The 26,191-nt window shown below is 42.4% G+C and overlaps 1 protein-coding gene across 1 annotated transcript; it reads right to left on the bottom strand.

Annotated features, from left to right (window-relative positions):
* Positions 1-1,128: 1,128 nt before the first annotated feature.
* On the bottom strand, positions 1,129-25,507 carry LOC131101490 (voltage-dependent calcium channel subunit alpha-2/delta-2-like). Its single transcript, XM_058046707.1, has 38 exons — positions 25,165-25,507; positions 18,607-18,688; positions 16,232-16,348; positions 16,072-16,131; positions 15,071-15,115; positions 14,026-14,161; positions 13,816-13,947; positions 13,062-13,119; positions 12,935-12,985; positions 12,442-12,541; positions 12,203-12,364; positions 11,753-11,863; positions 11,593-11,671; positions 11,456-11,505; positions 11,206-11,295; positions 10,408-10,473; positions 10,240-10,314; positions 9,242-9,316; positions 9,093-9,164; positions 8,283-8,354; positions 8,136-8,197; positions 7,408-7,484; positions 7,278-7,338; positions 7,109-7,206; positions 6,949-7,039; positions 6,761-6,823; positions 6,588-6,691; positions 5,298-5,396; positions 5,140-5,231; positions 5,023-5,070; positions 4,880-4,951; positions 4,652-4,804; positions 3,566-3,618; positions 3,391-3,446; positions 2,764-2,887; positions 2,562-2,671; positions 2,379-2,461; positions 1,129-1,581 (listed from the first exon to the last, which is right to left on the bottom strand). Exons 1-38 carry the CDS (start codon positions 25,284-25,286, stop codon positions 1,486-1,488), a joined length of 3,297 nt encoding a protein of 1,098 aa, XP_057902690.1. The 5' UTR covers positions 25,287-25,507; the 3' UTR covers positions 1,129-1,485.
* Positions 25,508-26,191: the final 684 nt, after the last annotated feature.

The following is a 26,191-nucleotide window of genomic DNA, read 5'->3' as shown; positions in this document are numbered from 1 at the left end:
GGACCACTCCCCTAAGTTTATCAGTGGTGTGGCTATGTGTCTGCCTCTAACTGGTTCAAGCTGCTGTCAATCAAGGGGGTCAGGAACCTTTCTATAAAGAAGTAAATGTTCTATATGCTAGTCTGGGGTTCCACCCTCACAGGGGTGTGACCACTCCCCTAAGTTTTATCAGTGATGTGGTTATGTGTCTGCCTCTAACTGGTTCAAGCTGCTGTCAATCAAGGGGGTCGGGAACCTTTCAACATCATATTTTTGGACCGTGGGAAGAAACCAGATGTGATTAATTCAATCATATTAATTGATTAATAGATTAATTCAAATGACTGAAAAGTAGTATAATACAGGACCTTTAATAAATTGTCTATTGTGAGCAGCCATGATTGTTTTGAAGTTCTGACATCAACAGTGTGCTAACTGAGAGGTGCAATACCACCATCTAGTGGACCAAAAGAACATTTGACTCTGTTTGAGTCATGAAAATCCCACTCCCGCTTGGCTGGACCTCCTTATGATGAATTTATTGCAATGAATGGTTGCTAGTTAGCTATTGTTAGCTTTGTCAGCTATTAAATACTGCAAAAGGAGCTATTGCTAAAATGGGCAGATCAGGAAACAAAGAGAACATTGTGCCACTGTGAAAACTAAAAAAAAAATCATTAAAATCCCCACAAAAGCATCACATACTGATAATCGGAAAGGCTGATGAAAAAGTACATTCCCCGTAGAAGAAGCAAACATGAACGCATCATCTCACCAAATCCTGCAAATGGATTTATGACCACATCAGAAATGAACATAGCATTATTGCACTCAAGGTTCTATTGTCACCTTTGACCTTCCTATTGAATCAGATATGATATCTACTGTGCTTGCTTTCACATCCTTTGTGCTTTTTATCCTGAGTGGAAGCACATCAACGCCATCTCAGTACGGAAACGCCTTCAGGTCAGAACGATTTTAGACTTCCATCCACACGGAAACAGCCTTCCTGGTGTGATGTAATACAAATGATGTAATACACAAGGCACACCTACGTGTGGCGCTGTAGACAGACACAACCATGTGACAGCAAACCACAGAAGAAGACACACGTAGGTGTGCCCTGTGTATTACATCATTTTCACCCAGTCATCCCTTTTTGTGTGTTGGCAGTAATTATTTTCTTTCAATGCTTTGGCGCCCCCAAGTGGCTGTAAACAGATGTGAGCATGCATGAGAGCATCCACAGTGAAAGAACGAAATGACTGAAGGCTGAATCAATAACGCGTTCACGCTGTGACACGGTCAACTGGCAATCACAGCATGAATAATCAATATCTTGTCTATTTTTTATCCCCATCATGGCACCATCAACTCTGCTCTTGGAAGCCGACATGATATCCAAAACGTGAGGAAAAGGTTCATACCTTCCCTCCAAAGTCAAACGCACCGTGGTGTTGTTTCGCTTCGTGTGCCTTGACCTTCGCTGGCGATTGGCAGCACATGTCAAAGGTGAATGAAAGGCAGAATGATCTGAAGGACAAGAAGGACCACCAAGGAAGGCTGCACCACATGAGCCCCCCCACACTCGGAAGTATTCTCCTGCAAAGACAACAGAACAACTTTCACATCAAGTATTTGTATCAGTTTTGCTTGCAGATGACCAATCACAAAATTGATTCATTCATTTTCATTCATTTTCATTCATTTTCATTCATTTTCATTCATTTTCATTCATTTTCATTCATTTTCATTCATTTTCACGAAGGTCGCGGGGGTGCTGGAGCCTATCCCGGCTGTCTTTGGGCAAGAGGCGGGGTACACCCTGGACTGGTGGCCAGCCAATCACAGGGCACATATAGACAAACAACCATTCACACTCACATTCATACCTATGGACAATTTGGAGTCACCAATTAACCTAGCATGTTTTTGGAATGTGGGAGGAAACCAGAGTACCCGGAGAAAACCCACACATGCATGCGGAGAACATACAAACTCCACACAGAGATGGCCCGGTGTGGAATTGAACTCGGGTCTCCTAGCTGTGAGGCCTGCGTGCTAACCACTCGAACACCGTGCAGCCCAATCACAAAATCACATCCAATATTCCCATCCATCTAGCCATCTAGGTTCACACAGGTATGCTGGAGCCTATCCCAGCTGTCTTCGGGTGAGAGGCGGGGTACACCCTGGACTGGTTGCCAGCCAATCACAGGGCACATATAGACAAACAACCATTCACACTCACATTCATACCTATGGACAATTTGGAGTCGCTAATTAACCTAGCATGTTTTTGGAATGTGGAACCAACTCAAAAAAAAACAAAAAAACTTGACACTGCCACAAACATCTTGTGCAAGTGTGTGTGTGTGTATGTGTGTGTGTGTACTCACTAAGGCACTGTAGTCAAGGCAGGTTGTCGGGCCTCTCCGATATCGTGCATTGCTCAGTACCTTACAAGGATTCTCCTCCTGAACTGAGTGTTCTTAGTTGAGGGGCGTCGCAGCAACTTTTAGTGCTTCCCAACATGGATGAAAAATGCGTGTGTGTGTGTGTGTGTGTCTGAGAAAGGATACACTCGGTCCTGACTTGGCTCAGTCTCTCTATCTCACAGGAGCTGCAGGGAAGCGTCTCAGCGACCACAAAGAGGAGGTTGGTGTTTTCTATCCGCTTGGCATGGAAAAGCCTGAAGAAGCCAGAGCACACAGACATCATGTGATGCACGGACGTGCACGTGTGACGCATTATGAATGTACCGCCGCATGAGAGCACACGCACCGTGAGCAGTTGCCACAGTCCTGCAGCACGTTGTAAGAGTTGGTGGTGTTTGTGAAGAAGAACTGGCTTTGGATGGTCACGCAGCTGCTGCTCTTCATCTCAAAGCCTTCTGCTAGGATATCATCTGGAAAAGGAGGACATGGCTTCACACTTTGTGTAATGCGGAGGAGGGGAACGCACATCTTTTGTACACATAAAAGCATATTTCCACCTCCGCTTCTTGGATTGGATCTCATTAGATTGTGCAGGCACACATACAGTAAACCTCGGATATATCGGACTCGGATATATCGGAAATTCGCTCACAACGGACAGATAAAAAAGAAACGATTTTTCTGTAATGCATTTCCAATAAAAATTCATTGCATATATCGGATTTTTTATAACGGATTTCGCCTATTTCGGACAAAATCTCCAGTCCCGTTCCAATGCATTTCCATTAAATTTCCCTTGCATATATCGGATGGCCGCATCGTGGCGCTCCGATTCGCCGAATCGTGACAGGCCGCTATACGACGTCATTTGCAGCGTTTGCAGCGTTGCCTGCGCGTCCAGGTACATTGGAAACATAGTCAAGGAAGTGCCTTTTTATAACGGATAAAATCCGATGCACTTAGATGCACCCACCTTGCTGGAGCCAGCTGCTGTGTGCAAGTCCATACAGGAGCTGCTGCACCAAAGACCTGAAGAAGAGATCACATTCACTCCTCATCAAAATATTAAGTCCAGTTGTTAAATGTGAAGAATATCCATGTGGCAGTGTTGGATCTTAAGGAGGTTCTAAGCAGAGCAAAAGTCTCACCAGGCCACCGTGGACGTCCACCAGGCCAAGTTGAGCATGTCGGCGATGGATGGCTGCAGAAAGAGAAGACTACTGAACTTAAACATGTCACCTAATTAGACATAGACTTTTCTTTATTGTCATTGCGCAATAACACAGCAGTGAAATTGCCAACGAAATGTTGTTGCCTGGTTCCCGTGTAATAATAACTAATAACTAATAACTAATAACTAATAACTAATAACTAATAAGTAATAAGTAATAAATAATAATCATTCATTCATTTTCTACCGCTTTTTCCATAGGCTCCAGCGGGGGTGCTGGAGCCTATCCCAGCTGTCTTTGGGCGAGAGGCGGGGTACACCCTGGACTGGTCGCCAGCCAATCACAGGGCAATAAATAATAAATAATAAATAATAAATAATAAATAATAAATAATAAATAATAAATAATAAATAATAAATAATAAATAATAAATAATAAATAATAAATAATAAATAATAAATTACTTTATTAATTAATTAATTTTGATAAATTAATAAAATTAATAAATAAAATTCATTCATTTTCTACCGCTTTTTCCTCACGAGGGTCGCGGGGGGTGCTGGAGCCTATCCCAGCTGTCTTTGGACGAGAGGCGGGTTACACCCTGGACTGGTTGCCAGCCAAACACAGGGCAAAAAATAAATAAATAAATAAATAAATAAATAAATAAATAAATGACAAATTAAAAAAAATAAAAAAATAAAAAATCATAAATAATAATGTGGAGAATAAATAGATGACATCAAATATGAACAATGTACAGCGTAAACAGTAATTTGTATAAATAATTTAGAATAAATAACAATAATTTAAAATTTTGGTTGTGCATGTGGGCAGGTAGAGGGGCTTATTTGGCACTGAGCAGTCTGATGGCCAGGGGGAAGTCGCTGTCTCTAAATTCAGTTCAAGTAGTGATGACTAGCTGGAAAGGTGGCCCCACGCAGCATAAAAAAGGACAGGAACATCTGACAGGAACACATAGAATATGTCTATGACGCTATATGACTAAATGGTCTCACTCCGTTCCTTATGAACCAACATAAGCGATACAGAAGCTCTGACCACAAAGAAGGGTCTTGGCGCCGCCCCCGTGTGGCTGCTGCTGATTGGCTCACACGCCGACTGGTAGTGGAAAGTCTGACGTCGGTTGAAGATGGAGTTGTTGTACAGGGCGTGCATCAAGTACGGGTCCACGTCTCCAAAAAACAGGCCAATCTGTGAAGAAGTTGGAAACAGCGTCACACGGTGGTTGAGTGTAGAAGTCATCATCGCGGAGTGAACGTTACCAACCTTTCTCCAGTGATCTCTTTGATTGGACATAACCAGGAAGCCACCGTCATCAACCAGGTAGCAGAGGAGGTCCTGAACACAACAAAGACGTGCGTGTGATTTTATTCTTTCATGACAATTTCATTGTGGGAACTGAACCTTACGTCAGTGTTGACCTCACAGTCCATCTCACAACTCCTGGATGCTCCACACTGGTAATCAAACACGACATATGACAATAATATCACCTTTTTTTAAAGTCTGTGTCATTTGAATTGTACCTTATGTGAGCCCTGTCGATTGTCTGACACGTTGCTGGCCAGGATCTTAAACTTGTCCACCCACGCTTCCAAATCCAGCTTCACTCCCACCACTAAAGGACACGTCACATTCATGCGTGTAATCACAGGATTTGGGAAAAAAAAGCTCATTTCCTTACCTGCAGGTTTGAGAAGTTTTCCTCCGAGATTAACCTCCACGGCTGAACTCACCAGGATTCCAACTGTGCCATTTTCTGGTCCTAACAGGTCATCCAAAGCTGCACACCCACAATCTCCCATTAAAAAAGGAGTCATACTTCGTTCCTCGGAAGGCACATTTAAACATGAATCTTACAGGGTCAGAGAACTGCCATTAAAGGAAAAGTGCACTTTTTTTGTCCATCATCCAAAATCCTTCTGTGAGATGTTCTCTTTTCTGTAACTTCTATTCAAAGAGCTCCAAAAAAGCTCCTACAAGGTTTTCTATAAATGCTGAGCATGTAGTAACACGTACATTGATGATTCATTCATTTTCTACTGCTAATCCTCACAATGGTCGCAAGTGTGCTGGAGTCTATCCCAGCTGTCTTCGTGTGAGAGGCGGGGTACACCCTGGACTGGTCGCAAGCCAATCACAGGGCACATACTAGTTTAGACAAACAACCATTCACACTCACATTCATACCTATGGACAATGTGGAGTCGCCAATTAGCTAGCATGTTTTTGGAATGTGGGAAAACCCACACATGCACAAGGAGAACATGCAAACTCCACGCAGAGATGGCCGAGGGTGGGATTGAACTCGGGTCTCCTAGCTGTGAGGCCTGCGTGCTAACCACTTGGCCACCGTGCAGCCTATATCGATATAACATATCAATAACATGTCATATTTGTGGGTGCATTGATTTCACATAGCAACATACATACATAGACCTAGCCTCCAAAACAAAAAGACTGCTCAAGCTAGTTGCTAGCCTGCTAGTAGCTAGCCACTGTGGTGTGGCGAGGTGTCACTACATATGCCAATAACGTAGTTCGAGGGCGTAACAATGGTAATAATAATAATAACTAGATGATGCAATGTCAGTAGACATTGCGTGTGAATGCTGGAAAGCGGAAGTGAAAAAATTTAAAATGAACATAGGAAGCTTGACTGAAATGCTGTGGAAATATGCTAAAAGTATAACGACAGTAGGAGTAGTTTTAGCTTGGTAGCACACTTTGAACATTTTGATGGTGGTGACGTTGTTAATGTGTGAATGGTGAAAGCCTTGTTGGCTTTTTGGAGGTTTTTTTTTCAGAAGGCTTTCTAGGCAGCCTCTTTTTTTTACCTGTTTGTATATCTTTAGAACACACAGAAAAGACAAAGAAGTGTGTTCATGTCTCACATAAGGACCGTAGATGATGACCAAAATAAATTGTTATTGCCGTCAAAAAGACGTCTTTGTTAAATGATGAAGGTTCTCACATGATCTCGGTGGCGCTCGGAACATGTAGCCTTTGTTGTCCAGGCTGCGTCGGTAGTAGTTTGAATTGAAGGGCTCAGGGTCCTCATCCCACAACTCTGCAGCTCTTCACACAAAGAAAACGATTTCAGGTGTGTGAGAGGATTTTTATATTTCCACATTTGCTTTCACTCACAGATTAGGGAAGACTCGCGTGATACCTCCGTCAGTGGACGCAAACACAGCCAGGAAGCCGTACCTGAAAGAACAACTCATCAGTCAGTCATGGAGTCTCCAGACCACCAAAATCATCCAGTTCATTTTCATTTAGAGTCTCGTTTTTAATCTGGCGAGATCTTGTTTGTTTGGAGCGCAGCCACTCACGAATTAAGATCCTTGTTCTTCCACACGCGTGAAGCCAGCTGTCCAATAATCCGAGAATCGAAAATCAGGTTATGGATGAGCGCTTGGTCGCCTGGAGTGGAAAAAAGAAAGATGCAGGTTTGAACAGTGATGGATGTTCTTGCTGACAAGTACGACGTACACTCATCTGATTCAGGCGAAATCTCCAACATGAGCGAGAGGAAGTTCTGCAAAAACTGTGTGTTGTTGTCGGAAAGTTGCAGACGCTTGCAGTATTCCCTGCACGCGGGACAGAATACGTTAGCATCTTTGATGTGGGAATACGGCAAAAAGAGATGGGAAAAGGTCACCTTGGAGCGAGAAAGACGTGGCCCGAGGATTCGAACGAGCTGGGCAGCAAAGACTGCATGTCTGCACCACAAAAACAACGTTAATTTTGTATCTTTATTTTCTTAGCACGTGTTGCCTTCGGGTACTCACACTGGAGTTGTAGCATCACGTCACTGAGGTCTGCCTGGATGTAGTACTCGTTGTACGGTGGTAGTACCAGCCCCAAACTGCAGGTGGCCATATGGAGAGGAACAGGTACATGTTTCATTCTGCTGTTTTCAGATTGCCCTCGCTCATAAACCCTTTATGACGGTATTAATGCAGAATAAGAAGAATAAGAAGACGCTACAAGAGGGATCTTTTTCACTAAAATCGGTAGTAGTATACAGCCATGCCGCTGGAGAGATACGGTATCATGGGTATCAGACTCCTGGATGGATATGACAAGACCGCATATGACAAAACTAGCAGTCCATCTCTCAAACAAGGTGAGAGCCCAGGATCCTGGATCTGCTGTCAAAGACAACTTGCAGGGTAGCTGGTCTTCGGTCTTACTTTGCCTCATGGTGGGGGTGACTGTGGTAGCAACAAGGATACAAGGAGAGAAAGCGGCGGCATGTGTTGTGAGGGAATGGTGGAGCTGTTCCAACCCTTGAATAGGATGACTTTAGTGGTTTTAATTCCCGGGAGGAGGAGGACCGTGATGAAAGACTGTTCTGGGAAGCTACTGTTTAGTCCACATATTATACGCACTGTTTGGGAAAAATTCTGTGCACTAAAACGCATTGTAGACTCAACCTAGCATAGCCACACATAGATTGCAGTCCTGTGGGAAAATGCTGCATTCACATAGAAAAACATATGATAAAGATGCTCACCTGTAATCAGTACCATTGATAGGAGTCCAGGTGTAGCCTCTGTGTACCTCATCAATGTATTGCTGCAATACAAAATCATATTTCAAGGCATTCATACAGTACAACATTGGGCCTGGTTTACTTGGAATAAAGTCATATTGGACTTGCCTCATCAACTGATTTGATGGGAGTTTTGACCTGCATGTCACCCGGACGCCCATCAATCATCTGCCGACGGATCTGCAGCATGTGAAGGCAAAAAAACTGCTAGCTCGCTAAAAAAATATCATTCATTCATTCATTTTCTACCGCTTTTTTCCTCACGAGGGTCGCGGAGGGGGTATGCTGGAGCCTATCCCAGCTGTCTTTGGGCGAGAGGCGGGGTACACCCTGGACTGGTCGCCAGCCAATCACAGGGCACATATAGACAAACAACCATTCACACTCACATTCATACCTATGGACAATTTGGAGTCTGCGAAAAAAATATCACTGTGTTGTAATTCATTCAATTATATTCTACCGCTTATCATCATGGGGATGCTGGAGCCTATCCCAGCTGTCTTCGGGCGAGAGGACCGCCAGCCAATCACAGGGCACATATAAACAAACAACCATTCACACTCACATTCATACCTATGGTCAATCTGGAGTCGCTAATTAACCTAGCATGTTTTTGGAATGTGGGAGGAAACCGGAGTACCCGGAGAAAACCCACGCATGCACGGGGAGAACATGCAAACTCCACACAGAGTTTCCAAAATAAAATAAATAACCAAATGTAGTTGTCAGTGGTATGAATGTGAGTGTGAATGGTTGTTTGTCTATATGTGCCCTGTGATTGGCTGGCGACCAGTCCAGGGAGTACCCCACCTAAGTACCCAGCCCAAGCCTACTTTCTAGTATCAGTTGCAGTCATCATGAAGTCATCTTGCTGCTTGCAAGAACCTGAAGTCAAACTGCTTTTCGGGCGCTCACCTCCTCTTTATTGCTGTCCTCCACTTCTGCATCCAGGAAGTCCAGTGTCACGGGTTCTGGAAGGTTCACCAGCTGAGTGGAAAGAAAAAAGCTGCGTATAAAACAGCACAGCCTTACTCACTTCTAATAAAAGCACATTTCTATGTCACCTTGGGTTGCAAATTGGGGTGCAGCAGGAGATATCCGTTCGGGTCAATAGCAAATATGTAACCATTGGCACCGAGCTAATGAGGAGAGAAGGAAGTTAAATGTCCCATTCAATGGGAAAATTAGTCCAAAGTATTTGAAGAGCTTGCAACCAAAAGGCGCTAAATCCATTTTGACTGATTTCGAGAAAATCAATAATTTTTAATTACGCACATATCAATCTATTTGGTCATCAAGTCTATATTGCAAATGAAAGAGCTATCAATATAGGTCATAAAAATGTATGCTATAAAAATCCTGCACACACCATGTATTTTATATATATATATATTTTTTTTCGGATTTAGCGCCTTTTGGCTGAAATGATGGATTTAGCGCCTTTTGGCTGAAATAAATTTGACAAAAATTAAACTAAATTAAAAAAAAAATTAAAAAAAATTAACAAAATACAAACTCTTTACATTGTATGTTTTTTAGTACAAGTAAAATAATGTTTCTCATGAAAGTTGGAGGTGTCAAGGTAGAGACATGCCTTTTATGGCGTAAAAAAAACTTCCATGTTACAGAATACTGTAAAAACACAATTTGTGTTCTCCTGAATTGCATAACATACTGTAACTATCATACGTGTACTTAATGTACACAAACAAAACAGGATGCGCACTGATACTGGCTTTCTGTATGTGCAGTGCCAATTGTATTCTTCTCTCTGATTGGTCAGATTATCAATAGATGGGAAACTTGGGCCAATCAGAATAAAGAAAGGGATTTAGCTCCTTTTGGTTGAAATCTGAAATGGAAATAGCGCCTTTTGGTTGAAAGCATAAATTTCATATCACTTTTTTTCATATTTTTTAAAATGATTTCAAGACCAAAATATGTGATTTGGATACACATGACAGAGGTCTATTAAACTCATGAAAAACATGCAACTTAGTGAAAATTGGATTTAGCGCCTTTTGGTTGCAAGCTCTTCATTTTTCAAATGAAATGGCCGTACTGTGTATCTTGGTGTCAGGCGCTTTATCTCATCCAGATGCACGTCCACACCCATGACGCCTAAAATCAGCTGATTCTGGAATGACAAGGAATTCAATCCTTGAAACTTGATTTGTGTTTTGTGATTGCTTGCATGTCCTTGCCAAAAAGCGTCATGCTACATGTTTACCTGCAGGTTTCCATCCATGGTGAGATTAAACACAGGCAAAGTCCCGGTTACCACCATCCCGAGACCCTGCACACACCAAAAAACCCACAAATCATGAATCATTTGAAGTATACGATGCAATCACTGGCCCCTCCCCCTCTATACTCCGCTTTTAAAGATCGTAGAAATTACAACATATCAGCAGGTTCACTTGGTCAAGTTTGATAAAAAGATATTGTGCATCTCTAATAGTAGCATGTTTTTGGAATGTGGGAGGAAACCGGAGTACCCGGAGAAAACCCACGCATGCACAGGAGAACATGCAAATTCCTTACAGAGATGTCTGAGGGTGGAATCGAACTCGGGTCTCCAAGCTGTGTGGCAAATAAATAATATAACGGCCCATATTTCCTAAATTGAAAAAAAATTGCTGCTTTTTAATCATTGCACGGGCGGCACGGCGGTCTAGTGGTTAGCGCGCAGACCTCACAGCTAGGAGACCAGGGTTCAATTCCACCCTCGGCTATCTCTGTGTGGAGTTTGCATGTTCTCCCCGTGCATGCCAAAAACATTCCAAAAACATGCTAGGTTAATTGGCGACTCCAAATTGTCCATAGGTATGAATGTGAGTGTGAATGGTTGTTTGTCTATATGTGCCCTGTGATTGGCTGGCCACCAGACCAGGGTGTACCCTGCCTCTCGCCCGAAGACAGCTGGGATAGGCTCCAGCAAAGCGGTAGAAAATGAATGAATGAATGAATAATAGTTATTATCTCATTAGATCGACATGGGGGTGCTATATTGGTCACACAGCCTCACCAAAGCATCCTGATACACATTAGTCCATTGGACCTGCTTGGCCTCTCCGCCTGCCAGCACCATGGGGCGTCCCAGCACGTCCAGGTATTCCTAACACAACACAAAACACGTGAACGTGGCGGTCCGCAGCTTGGAAAACAATGTTGATGTTAGAGCCCTGTGTGTACGTATGGCTGCCACAATGCAGGAGGGGGAGCAGGAGGAGGAGGAGGAGGACTCAGCTGTGTGGAGAAGCAAGAGATGAACCCACCTGGGTGTTAATCCTTATGGCGCAGATGGAGCGGATCTCAAAATAGTAACCTAATGAGAGAGAGAGAGAGAGAGAGAGAGAGATGGGGGGGTAGGTTTTGGAAAACGTCTTTCTGGCTTACGTCTTTTGTGGCTTACCTTTATTTGTGCACGCGATCCACTGCAAGGGTGTGACATCATAGTTGTGCTGGCCCACAGAGAAGGTGAACACCCGAACCTTTACGGGAATAAACACAGGCGGCGTCACTGGTACGATGCGGCGGTGCTACAAACAGTAGAGCGACTGAGAAACACCCACCGTTTTGTTGGGCCAGTTGTACTGCATGAAGACGTCCTGGGCGCGGTCCTCGCCTCCATCGGTGAAAAGCATGATGATTTTATTGCAGTTGGCACGCGGCACGTTTGTTTTCTACAAGGGAAACAACAGAGGAGCTGCTTTACGGCAAAAACACACAGAAGGGTAGATCGTGACTCTGATTCCATCTCTTTTCCTATTATTTATGTATTCCTATTATTCCTATTATTTATTTGTGCTGAATATTTTATTGGGGTATCCAGAATCACATTTTTTCTTTGTGCCTTTCTAAAAATTGTTAGTCTGGTTCTCGTGGACGCAACCTCACGCGGGTGTCCCGTGACCAAACCCTGATAGAAGTTCCAGGGATGAGTGTACCGATTATGCAACATCCCTCTATCCACAGACAATGCACTATGTGATGGTGTGTGTGTGTGTGTGTGTGTGACTTGCATTTAACAGCTGATTGAAGGCGAAATGAAAGCCAGACTTGTAGTCAGTGGTGCCTTTGGCCTGCATCTGCTGCACCGCTTCCTTGAAGATCTTCTTGTTGCGCACGTTGGCCTGCACCAGATGTTTGAAGCACGGAACCACCGCCTCTGCCTTCTCGTTGAACTGAAACACGACACAAATGCATGTTATGCAAATGCATAATGTGACGACGACGATGATGATGATGACCACACACAGACCCGAGCTACGTTGACGTAGTCATCATCAGACAACGTGTCCAGCATCTCCACCACTGACGCCTTGATGAGCTTCAGTGTCAGGCCGCTGACGCTGCCGCTCCTGATGAAGGAAGCACACAATGCTCATCAATGCATTCAAACACACTTGGTCTGCCAGAGAGTAAGAAGATGTAGCAAGAGGGATCTTAGTGACTTTGTTGCCGTGATGTATTTAAGGGACGTCTGACAAGAAAGCATGCATATCTGTTCTCAACAAGCAGCGGGTGCCGTCGTGGGCCACTCCGCTATCTAAACTCCGACTCTAATGCTAATTTGAAGCTAATTACTAATCATCTTTTTTTTTTTTAATTGTGATAATTGTTTTAATTCTGTGAAGCACTTTGTGTTGCATGTCTTTGCAGGAAAAGTGCTATACAAATAAAGTTGATTTGATTTGACGTGATCTAGCACCGATCATGACTGTATGGGTGCAAAGTGACATCAAATCACGTACACATCAACAAGAATGACCATGTCTTTGGGAGAAGAAGCGCCCTGGATGTACCTGTGGAGAAAGAAGAAACATTATTTCAGGCTGCTTTCCATCAACAGATGTGAAACGTGAAACGTGGAAGGCATACCAGGGTCTCCTCCTGACATCATACAGGTCGATTTTATCAGGGGCTTTCCACGGAGTGGCTGCAAATAAAAACACAACGTATGGTTGCAATTGTGTTTACTATCATGGGTCATGTCTTCATTGTTACTATTGCTACTGGTAAGTTGGACTGTTTCATTTCACTGATATCATCTCCAGTGTGACCCTTAGCCATCATTGACATTTAACTGTTCTGTTTGTCACTGTTGTTGTTTTGGGAATTCTTGTTGCTGCTGTTTTTGTCTCTCCCTCTATTGCCCCCCCCCCTCCCCCCGACCCCACCTTTCTCTTCTCTCTTCTTCTTTTCTGTTCTTCTTCTTGCTCCGGTCCAGTCGCTCCAAATGGCATAACAAAAACATCAAATAACGGCAAATAAAATTTCATGGTACAGGGAAGTTGTAGCAAACACCTTTCCTGACACAGAGCAAATCTGTCTAGCATGTAAGGGCATTTAGATCAACAATACTATCTGCCCCAATGGCTGGACGGGACAAAATAAATAAATAAATAAATAAATAAAATAAAAACACAACGCTGTAGTGACATCATAGTAACATATACAGACCTCCCTCCTTTAAGGGGGTCATTGGTCCCAGACATGAAGTGCAACAGTTTAACAGTGTGGACAGCGAGCTTCCTGCGGTGGCTTTAGACGGCTTTACACTCTTAATATACGTACCTAATACAGCAGATGTAATAAGAATAAATCAGCGAGGAGGGTATAAAAAGAAACCCACCAGGGTAGTAGCGCGTCACACCAGTGGCGCTCCCAAAAGCTTGCCACAGTAGTGACGGATCTTCCCGACTGTTCTCCATGAAGACTTTCTCCAGAGCTTGAGTCCAGTTGAGCTCGTTGAGAATGACTGGCGCTGATGGGCATCACACACTTTAAGAACTACGGCGGCATCCAAAGGACAAATAACACCCGAAAAGGGAATGCGACTTACCTCCTTTGTAAATATCCGTGGGAATCTGAACAGCCGTGTAGGAATAGTTGACATTGTTTTTGAAATTGGGGTCGTACACAAACTCCAGCTTGATGTGGGAAGGATTTTCCACTTCGCTTTCTCCATCCATGGAATACTGTGGCCATTTAGGAAAAAGACACAGCATGAATATAAGTATTCTCCAAATAAAAGTACAGTAAACCTCGGATATATCGGATTCAATTGTTCCCACTGGTTTTGTCCGATATAAGCGAAATCCGTTATATGCGTATACCGGAAAATGTCCGTTTTATGCATATATCGGATTTATATCCGGTATATGCGTAAATCGGATTTTATCCGTTATAAAAAGGCACTTCCTTGACTATGTTTCCAATGTACCTGGACTGGGCAATGAAAAGAGACGTAAGGTAATGAGAATTTAACTTTATTGGACTCTGAGCATAACAAATTGTTAATTAAGCTAGGCCCTGTTACGCCCGTCAGGCCTACGTTATTTCCAATAGTGAGATTAAGATCTCATTCACTGCTGTGCTAGTATTATTGACGTCACTCACTTTTATATTTGTCCTAAATCTGGAGCCAGGAGAAAGACAATAGCCAGTGACATCAACAAGATTAGCATAACGATGCGGCCATCCGATATATGCGAGGGAAATTTATGGAAATGCATTGGAACGGGACTGGAGATTTTGTCCGAAATAGGCGAAATCCGTTATAAAAAATCCGATATATGCAATGAATTTTTATTGGAAATGCATTACAGAAAAATTGGTTCTTTTTTATCTGTCCGTTGTGAGCGAATTTCCGATATATCCGAGTCCGATATATCCGAGGTTTACTGTATGACAAAAAAGTCATTTCCGATATGTTGACTTAATAAATAAAGATGGTTGCCAAAGCCAAAATATGAAAAAACAGCTCTCAGGAGGACAGTGTCAATAAAAACTGAGCATTATTATCTTGAATGTTTTTTGTCCTGGAGCTTTTTATGGGTACCTAATGAAGTGTCTGGTGAATCTTGCTTGAACAGTCAGTGACTCACATAATCCAGCTCTGCCTTGGAGTCGTAGTAAGCCATGTCCAGCTCCTGGGGAACACACACCGACATACCACCTCAGCTTCCAATGCACAAACCACACATTGATCCTTCATCAGTGTTCCAACATTCAAAACAAACAATGTCTTTCCAATCAGCAAGAGTAATCAGACTTGGGTAGAGCAATGCCATCTGTCGGTGTCAATCTCTGAGCCCTAGCGTACTTTAGAATAAGCTTGGCGCATCTTCTCAGAGGCTGCTATGTTTCTATTTTTGGACTCCATTTGATCTAGAAATGTAGTTCTAAGCCTTTCAACAGCATCTGAAATATCTGAAACTGTCAGTCAACCGGGAAAGATATGTGTACTGATTCTGTAAAAAATCATTTATTTAGTTTTATCCCTTTGTGCGTGTCAAGAATGATACGGTACGGGTAACTGCTTTTTTATATCCATCTTCTTCCGCTTATCCAAGGTTAGAGTGGCAGGGGCAACAGCCTAAGCAGGGAAGCCCAGATAGTCCTGGGTTTTCCTCGAGGCCTGGACACCTCCTCAGGGAGGCATCCAGACCAGATGCCCGAGCCACCTCATCTGGCTCCTCTCAAATTGAAGGAGCACCACATCTACTCCGAGTTTCTCCTGGATGATCTCTTAGCCCAGCCACCCTAAGGAGAAAGCCCACCATCTTGTCCGTTTGGTCACTACCCAAAGTTCACGACCATAGGTGGAGGTAGGAAGGTAGATCCAACAGGCTGATGCAGAGTCGGCATCAGTGCAGACGCTGCACCAATCCACCTGTCCATCTCAACAGGGCTTTGAATACTTGCTGTTGGCAACACTGATCCCTCCTGCTACGTCTTCTTATTCTCTGGCACACTAGAGGTCTATTATTGAATAATTTTCCGGACTAGGGTTTTAGCTTTTTGGGTGATTTTAGGCCTAATGTGTTGAGAAACTTCATCAAATAAAAAAAATATGCAAGATAAACTGTTCATAGGGTGAAGGTACCTTGATGCCATCTTGCCAGGGATGCTCTTGTTGAAGCCGCTCTGCCTCTCTGGCTAACCTCTGAGAAAAAACATTGACATTATTGAAGGAAATCAAATGTGTCCCCATCTTTGAGGGACAACCATGTTATTCAAAACACAAATCGTCTCCGGCGACTTACTTCGAGAGCTTTGCGCTTCTTCGCCAGAAGTTTCTCGATGTCTGACGCCACCTTCTCCACGATCCTCCGAGGTTGATTCTTCACCAGGCTAAAGCGTCTTCTTTCTTCGTTGTAGATCTGGGAAAAGCAGAGAATGCATACATTACCAAGTCTCAAACCGCAATAACAAAGCTTGGGAACGTTCTGCACCGAGCCTTTTTATGTTGCAATCCATGGGACACAGGAGACCAGTCGCTACTTCTCATGCCGTCTCTTCACACACGTTCCTTCAGGCCATTGTCACAGGGGGATTCTATAACTGCCTAATAATATGTGGATGTTGAGGATATATAGTATACGCTCTCTATTTATTTTGAAGGTAAAAGTGGCAGTTTAAAGACGTTCGAAGTATGTGTCCCTTGAGCATGTTGAACACCAAATGGGGTAACAATCCTTACTCCACTTTTAAGAGAAGAGGACACAAACAGCTTTGAAGTACAACCAGTCCACTTGTGGTTTGTGGGCTTGGAGAAGGCATCCTGTGGGGAATACTCCAGGAGTATGGGGTACCAGACCACCTAATTGAAGCGGTTCATTCCCAGTGAGGGTTGGACTCCTCTAGGGCCACCCATTTTTCTTCACTCCATGTTCGATGTTCCAGGATGTTGCATGGATCCGGTTTATTGTTAGCTGCAGGATTTGCAGATGATGCTGTTGGCTTCATCGGGTCATGATCTTCAACTCTCGTTTTTTTCAGGTTGCAAGACCAATTCATGTACTTTGTACGTTCTTTCGTATGTTTTGCTGGTACCAGGTTTGGGGAAAATGATCATCTTTATCGTATGTGGCAATTGTGGACGCCTACGGTGTTGCGTGCCAGACGTTCGATTTGGGGAACGCCAAAGAAATCGTACGTCTGGTTGTGAGTCAGACCTTCTGGAAAAAATAAATGATGCTAACCACTGCTCCTTCCTCATGGACATACAGCCACCTCTGTGTAAAGAAGGCTTCGCTACACATGCTAAAATAAAAGTCCGTCAGTCTGTATGTTTGATCATGTTGTTTTTCTTCAGTGAATGGGCTAGCATAGCATAATGTTGCTGTTAACTTTGGGCCCTTTGTATTGAGTTGTGGACTGCACAACCGTAACCTGCATTGAAAGCTTTCTAGATCTTCCAGAATCTGCACCTATTCCTGCTTAAATGGTCTGTTTATTTATTATTATATTATTATTACGCCGCTGTGATTGGTCACACTCTGTGCTAACACGGTGAAATCTTCACATTGCATCAGTGCGGGGGAGGGTAGGTCGACAGCTTGTATTGGGGCACGCCCATATAAGGAAGCATTAGAAAAAAAACTCTCTTAAAACAGTATTCAGAGCCATCCCAAACGTCGTTCAGGGCTCACTTCCAGATGTGCAAATCATACATCAAGACATTCCTCCAGCACATCCTTGATGGCGTTTCAAGCATGGAGGAATGAATGAACAAGTGTATCTCCCAAGCAGGCATCAGTGCATTAGTAGCTGGCCATCTGCTCAGCTGCGACTCTAACCGAGCGGACATGTGCCCACGCTCCGCACATCTTCCAACAAGAGCACGCCTCCCTCGCTCGCTCTGCCCCGCTCACATGATCTCTGCTCCACTTCGCCAAGAGACGACAGCCTCTTTCAGCCCCAATGACACCAAGTCTGAATCTTAAAGTACCCAGAAAAAAAAACAGAGAACATGCAAACTCCACACAGAGATGGCTGAGGATGGAATTGAATCCAGGTCTCCTAGCTGTGAGGTCTGAGCGCTAACCACTCGACCGCCGTGCAGCCACCATAAAAATCAGTTCAAGCAAACTAGAACATTCCGATATTAATGTGTGCTGAGAAGACCAAAGAAAAACAAAACTTAAAGGTGCAGACTTCGTTCCCTTTTCCCTTTTTAGAAGGCGTGAGAGGGTTTAACACAGCCGAGTGTAATCTTAACCAATCAAATGATCGCTTCTCATTGCCTTTAAATGTGAAGGGCACACTGGACTGCACATCAGAAGCCACAATGCGTGTCACCATGTAGACCACCTCTGTTCTTGACAGAAAATTGTCACTGATCCAAGCTGAAAGTGTGGAAACCTCCCCTGGTGCGCCGCCGCCACGCCCACATCGGCGTAGCCAGTCAACCAAATTGGCTGCGCACAGCGGTGCGCTGGAACAAATTACCACTGCGTGGTGTGCGCCATGCTCCGCCACCATACACTGCACCCAATGACAGCATTGTAAGATCATATTAACTAATTTTCTCGTGTTATAATGCACAAAAAGGGACATAAATAGTGCAGTTCTCCATTAAATGCGTCTGAATATTAAAAAACAAAAGACAGCGAGAGAGATAGAGTAGGATGCTCACCCCTTTCAGCTGCTGAGATCCACTGATGTGCTGAAAGACTCTGTCAATCTCCTGCTCGATGCGCCTCGCCCAGTGCATTATCCTGCAGATAAACATCACAGCCTGAGTGCGACGCTTATTTTGTGTGCGTGCGAGAGAGAACATCATGCACCAACACAATTGCTCACAATTACAGTATCCAGTATTTAAATGTAGTATTACTGATCACACACAAAAAAAAGTGCTGCTGATGGGGACAAGCAGCTGAGGTAGTCCACTTCTTCGAGGGTCCTGCTTTGACTGAGCATCATCCCAATGAAATGTACTTAATATTTGTGTCATATGTTGCCCACTCCACATACATTGCAGTCAGATCAGGTGATGTTGTTGATTGTTGCCAGCTTCTAAAGACCTTTAAGTCTTGACCTGACTTCATTCATGAAAAGAGGCCACTTGATTGTGGTCTGGTTTAAGTAGGAACTAGTAGTTTGTTGTCGTTTCTTGGGGAAACGGTCGAAATCTGCTTCCTCATCATGATGCATGTTGAGGTATACCAGATGTTTGTTTATATCACCTCTGCTCACTTTTTACAGTGTGCTCCTAAATGCAACTTCAACATTCATTCATTTTCTACCGCTTTTTCCTCACGAGGGTCGTGGGGGATGCTGGAGCCTATCCCTTTGGGCGAGAGGCGGGGTACACCCTGGACTGGTCGCCAGCCAATCACAGGGCACATATAGACAAACAACCATTCACACTCACATTCATACCTATGGACAATTTGGAGTCGCCAATTAACCTAGCATGTTTTTGGAATGTGGGAGGAAACCGGAGTACCCGGAGAAATCCCACGCATGCACGGGGAGAACATGCAAACTCCACACAGAGATGGCCGAGGGTGGAATTGAACCCTGGTCTCCTAGCTGTGAGGTCTGCGCCCTAACCACTCGACCGCCGTGCCGCTGCAACTTCAACATCCAATTGCAAATTCATCCCAGTTAGTGATATTAGCACATTTTTTCTGCACAAAATGTCATTTTTGAAAGAACAGAGTGTGACGATGACACACACACACACACACACACACAAAGATGAGTTTTCTGGTGAGCTGCGAGAGCAGCATCCAGTCTACTGTATGTGAAGATGGACCACCGCCAGCACAATCGCAACAACGTTTTACGTAATACATTATTTAACAAATGAGCGACTCTAAAATTAGAGACTCTTTTTTGAAAATATCTCTTTGCTTTTAAATGCCAACATCGGAACACGAGGGTGCATAAATAAGTAAAAGGCTTCCAATCATAAAAAGATATTTCATTCAGCAGAACAAAAGAGGTCAGTCAACGTCTGTTTGATTATTTTTAGCGACTAAAACGGAGAAAAGTAGATGCGGCATGACAAGAGGAAACTTCAGAGGCTTCTCACACGCTGCAGATGTCTTTAGTATTCATTTTTGCTACAATTTTAACACACCTCAAACGCACCTTCTGCCCTTTTCAGCATCTTTTAAATCACATCTCTAAGACGCCCATAGCAACTAAGACAACAGAATCAGAACAAAGCATGCTGCCATGCACACAAAGGAGCAGGACCCACCAAATCCCTCAAGCAAACCGGCCTCTCTTTTTTCTTTTTCTCATGCATCCAAACTTTCAAATTTCAAGAAGTCCCTCCAGGCGTAGAAAATGAAATATGCATAAAGTCAAGCTCTAATGGAATCTCCCAGCATATGTACCGGCATGTAGCTAGCTAAGCCGTTGTTTCGTCTCATATACTTACAAGACTTATCTCATATATATTGCATTTTGACATGAGTACAATAGCTAAATGCTAACAGTTGTCATGCTAGTGCCTAGTAAGATAGAACAACGTACCCAAAGTGTTGTGCTATGTACAGTATATATTTCCATTTTGCCACAATGCTAACCTCATAACAGTTAGCATGCCAGCAAGAAAGTGCTGAGGAAGTCCTATATTGTCCCTACATCATGTCATGTACTGTATATATTTGCATTTTGACATGAGTAAAATAACTAAAATGTGAACAGTTAGCATGGTAGCACTTAGCAAGATAGCACTAATTACCAATAGTGCCAAGGTGGTTCTAAACTGTCCCGACATCGTGTCATGACACAAGTACAATGGCTAAAATTCTAACATATTAACAGTTAGCATGCTAGCACCTAGCAAGATAGCAATTAATGCTGAAGGTGCCAAAGCAGTTCTATAGCTTCCCTACATCGTGTGATGTATATATTTGCATTTTGACACGAGTCCAATACCTAAAATGCTACCATGCTAACAGTTGTCATGCTAGCACCTAGCAAGCTATCAGTACCGAAAGTGGCAAGGGAGTTCTATATTGTTCCTCCATCGTGTCATGACACAAGTACAATGGCTAAAATGCTAACATATTAACAGTTAGCATGCCAGCACCTAGCAAGATAGCAATTAGTGCCAAAGGTGCCAAAGCAGTTCAAAAGCTTGCCTACATTGTGTCATGTATATATTTCCATTTTGACGCAAGTCCAATACCTAAAATGCTACCATGCTAGCAGTTGTCATGGTAGAAATTAACAAGATAGCACTAATTACCAAAAGTGCTAAGATGGTTCTATATTGTACCTCCATCGTGTCATGACACAAGTACAATGGCTAAAATGCTAACATATTAACAGTTAGCATGCTAGCACCTAGCAAGATAGCAACTAATGCTGAAGGTGCCAAAGCAGTTCTATAGCTTCCCTACATCGTGTCGTGTATATATTTCCATTTTGACACGAGCCCAATACCAAAAATGCTACCATATTAACAGTTAGCATGCTAGCACCTAGCAAGATAGCACTAATGCTGAAGGTGCTAAAGCAGTTCAAAATTTGCCCACATCATGTCATGTATATATTTCCATTTTGACACAAGTCCAATACCTAAAATGCTACCATGCTAACAGTTGTCATGGTAGCACCTAGCAAGAAAGCACTTATTACCGAAAGTGCCAAGATGGTTCTATATTGTCCCTACATCATGTCATGACACAAGTACAATGGCTAAAATGCTAACATATTAACAGTTAGCATGCTAGCACCTAGCAAGATAGCAACTAATGCTGAAGGTGCCAAATCAGTTCTATAGCTTCCCTACATCGTGTAATTTATATATTTGCATTTTGACACAAGTCCAATACCTAAAATGCTACCATGCTAACAGTTGTCATGATATAAATTAGTAAGATAGCACTAATTACCAAAAGTGCTAAGATGGTTCTATATTGTCCCTACATCGTGTCATGACATAAGTACAATGGCTAAAATGCTAACATATTAACAGTTAGCATGCTAGCACCTAGCAAGATAGCAACTAATGCTGAAGGTGCCAAAGCAGTTCTATAGCTTCCCTACATCGTGTCATGTATATATTTGCATTTTGACACAAGTCCAATACCTAAAATGCTACCATGCTAACAGTTGTCATGCTAGCACCTAGCAAGTACCAAAAGTGGCAAAGGAGTTGTGTAGTGCTGACAGGCCAGGAACAACAAGGTATGTTCACAAACACTCCCATTATGATGTGTTTATGGGTCAGAGTGAACGGGTAGTGCCTAATCTATTTGTGGCGGTCCAAATGTACCTGTGATGGGCCACTGATATAATATGTGAGTGATCAGATAGATATAAAAATATTTTGGATACAAATACACAAAAAGTCTACAACAAAGAGAAGTTGATGTCATGGTGAATGCTTAAGAGAGTAGAGTAGTTACTGTTCAGTGTCGCTGCTTCAGCGTTAATGGGGAGGAACTGATGAAGCGCAAAGTCAGCGGTCGATTGACGGATATTGATGAACTAATCTCTCCCGAATGATTCATTAATTAAGTAAAGCCCTGCTCTGGTGTAACTTGCAATTATCTACTGCTCCGCGACAAAGGTCAATTCCTGTCCATTTCCACTCCAGGTACTGCAACATTTCACCGGGGTGCCCCACGGGGTTAATTAGTGCACGCCAATGTAGCTTTTTGTGTGTTCTACATGGCCCTGTATGTTATCACTGTCAAGTCAAGCGACAAGTCTGCCAAAGCAGGACTGCTGTTTTTTACCCCCAACCCCCCCCCCCCCCCCCCAGTCACTGCGGATATACTTCATCATTGTTCCTCACGCTGCACACACGCATATTAACTAAACAATGCAAAGTGGTACTAGCTTGCTAAAGCTTTAAAAATGTGCAATCATTTACTTAAAGGGCCTTACTGTGTTGCACACAATATCTGTATAACAAACACACCAAAACAAGCTAATACAAGCAAAACTAACCTACACAAACTAAGTTGTGTAGACATAAGCTAAGCTAAGCTACCTGGACGAAGCTAAAATATGCTATGCTAAGATATAACACCACCTAAAATACGCTAAGATATTTCAATTATAGGCTAAAGTAAGCTAACTACGGGAAGCTAAGAAGATGCAAGCTTAGCTAATATAAGCTAAACTAAGCTACACAAACAAACTTGTGAAGAGATGACCTAAGCTACGCCAACTGAATGAAGCTAAAATATGCTATGCTAACCTATAACACCATCTAACATATGCTTAGATATCTGGATTATTAGCTAATATAGGCTGAAGTAAGCTAACTACGGGAAGCTAAGAAGATGCAAACTAAGCTAATATAAGCTAAACTAAGCTACTCACACAAAGTTGTGTAAAGATGACCTAAGCTATGCTAACTGAACGAAGCTAAACTATGATATGCTAAGCTATAACAACTTAAAATATACGAAGATATCTTAAGCATAAGCTAATATAGGCTAAAGTAAGGTAACTAATGGAAGCTAAGAAGAGACAAGCTAAGCTAGTATAAGATAAACAAGGGGACTCAAGGACAAAAAATAGAAAAAAAAATCAACATTTAGAAAAGTAGGCTGCGGAAGAAAGTTTGAAATACTATGAAGAAAAATAATGTAATTTTAGTGGCAAAGAGTTGGAATATACATAAAATATGATATTTATAAAGTCATATTATTATGAGAAACAAACAACAAGTTGGGTTTTTTAAAAATGTGATTGGGAAAAAAGTTTGAAAATGATGGGAATGAAGTCATTGTGTTACTAAAGGACAATATGCAAGAATAAAGAATGAAATAGTTGGACAATTTGGGGGGAAAAACAGCAGAAAAAAAAACAATAGGAAAATAAAGGTCAAACTAAATATTAAAAGGAAAATATAATGAGAGAAGAACAGTAGAGCATATTAGGAAAGCATGAATCCAGACCAGGATGGCGGAGATGTGAACTGGAAAAAGTATAGCGTACGTAGATGTTCCTTATGGGCGTCGAAGAAGGCGGGGGCAGGAGGGGCAGGGGGCTGTGTCAGCTAGATTTCCAAGCACTCAGCACAGAGTTCATCTTTACACGAGGAGGACCAAGCCAGCTGTTGGTGTTAGTGGATCAAATCACCACAGTCCAGCATGAACTTAGCATTTCAACTTTCTTCTTGGAAATTTCCGTCCCGTAAGTCTGACTTTATTTCTATAATATTTATACACTCCTATAGAGCAGCTACATAATATAACCCCCACACATTGCTTTCTAGCCCTTCCACAATCTGCACCTATTCAGTTGTATTTCTTTGGATTTCGGTCTGTTTTAATGTATTCCACCCACGGCCAGCTTCTTTTTTCCATTTTGGATGCTTTTTATTGTTGTTTTTATTTTATGTTCAATTCTATTTTTTTAGAATGTTCATTTTCCAGCTATCTTCGCTGGTTTATAATTTTTTTTTTAAGTTCATAAAAATGATTTAATTCCGATAATATTTGGACATTATTCTTGTAACATTTCAACTTTTTCCACATCCTAATTTTCTAAAAATAATACATTTATTTGTTTTGTTTCTCAGAATATTACAATGAAAATAATAACTAATAAACATAACAATATGATTTAATGATTCTTTCATTTCCGCTACAACAATTTCACATTTTTTCTCATAAATTTTCTCCACATAATTATGCATTTATTCTCATAATATTCTAACTTTGTCCACAACCTAATTTTCCAAAACTTACAACTTTATTTGTAGCTTTGTTAGTAAAATTACTGCTGACTTCCCCCCATTTTTGTTGTTGTTGTTGTTTATTTTCTTGTTCAATCATATTTTTGGAATGTGATGCAGGCCAATAAATAAACATACACACCCCGCAGGCGGCCCCCGGGCTGCACTTTGAACACCACCTATTTAAACTCTTGGTTGTATTTCGATATCCCGTATTTGCTAGTACTTTTTTTTTTACTTCCTGTATCCCTCGACCATTAGAAAACAAGTCGGGGGGCCACACTTTGGACACCCAATAGTTTATAGTAGTAGTACATTTTATCTGAAAGTAATCCCTAAAAATATGTACAGATTGTAGTTTCCTGTTTATTGACGTGTTGTGGTTGTAGTAGTACTACTAAAATGCAGTTTGATTGTGGCTGGGTGCATGTTGACATGAAGACATTACATAACATACTAATTATATGCGCGTGCGTGTGCGCGTGTTGTCAATGGAGTTGTTCCGAGGATCCGGCAGAGTCCACTTACGTGTACTGTTGCGGGAAGGTGAGCCCCTCCGAAGCAGGCCACGCCGCGCCGCCGAGCATCACGATGACCTGCAGAGACAGCAAGCGGACGTCGCTGAAACACTTCCCGCCTATCGCCACCATCTTCCACTCGAACGGACGGACGGAAGCAAGGAAGACGCGGGAGAGGGAGAGAGAGAAGGAGCGGTTCAGTTGGCGGCCGAGTTCATCTCCACCGCGTTGGCAGGCGAGGAGGACAGGAAGAAGGCTTCGGCCGTGAAGGCATCACGATGCTCTAATGCAGCTGCCAAGACACTGCAGCGTCTCTGCTGATCCCAGTTCCCACTTCCAACACCTCCTCTTCCTCCTCCTTTTCCTCACTGGGGGGGTGGGCGGGTCCATCCGCATGTCGATGGCATCGATACTAAAGCAGTATCAGTATCAGTGGATACAGAGTCATGAGATGATATTTACATTGCACACAATATTGATACACAAATAGTGATAATAATTTCATTCCTTATTTTACCTTTCTTTATTTTAATCTAGACTCAGGGTGTCCAACTTCCGGCTCAGTTCTCTTTTCACCACGATGGTCCGGTACAGAGACCACAAAACTGTAGACCTCACACTCGAACCTTCTCTCACTCTTAAACAAGACCCCGAGATACTTGAAGTCCACTTTGGGCAGGACCTCACCATGGCCTCGGATTTGGAGGTGGTGAGTCCAGGGGTGCCACTAGGTTCTGAGCTTAGCCCCCTGGAGATGCATATATGAATGAATGGAGTAGACATTAGGAAACCAAAAAAATAAATAACGAACAAGAACCGGGATATATATATATATATTATATTATTATATTATTATATTATTATATTATTATATTATTATATTATTATATTATTATATTATTATATTATTATATTATTATATTATTATATTATTATATTATTATATTATTATATTATTATATTATTATATTATTATAATAATCATTATTACATTATTATTTAGCCTATTATTATTACTATCACCATTGTTCTTTTGA

The sequence above is a fragment of the Doryrhamphus excisus genome, chromosome 1, assembly GCF_030265055.1.
Source record: "Doryrhamphus excisus isolate RoL2022-K1 chromosome 1, RoL_Dexc_1.0, whole genome shotgun sequence".
Taxonomy (NCBI): domain Eukaryota; kingdom Metazoa; phylum Chordata; class Actinopteri; order Syngnathiformes; family Syngnathidae; genus Doryrhamphus; species Doryrhamphus excisus.
This window is presented reverse-complemented; position numbering and strand designations above follow the sequence as displayed.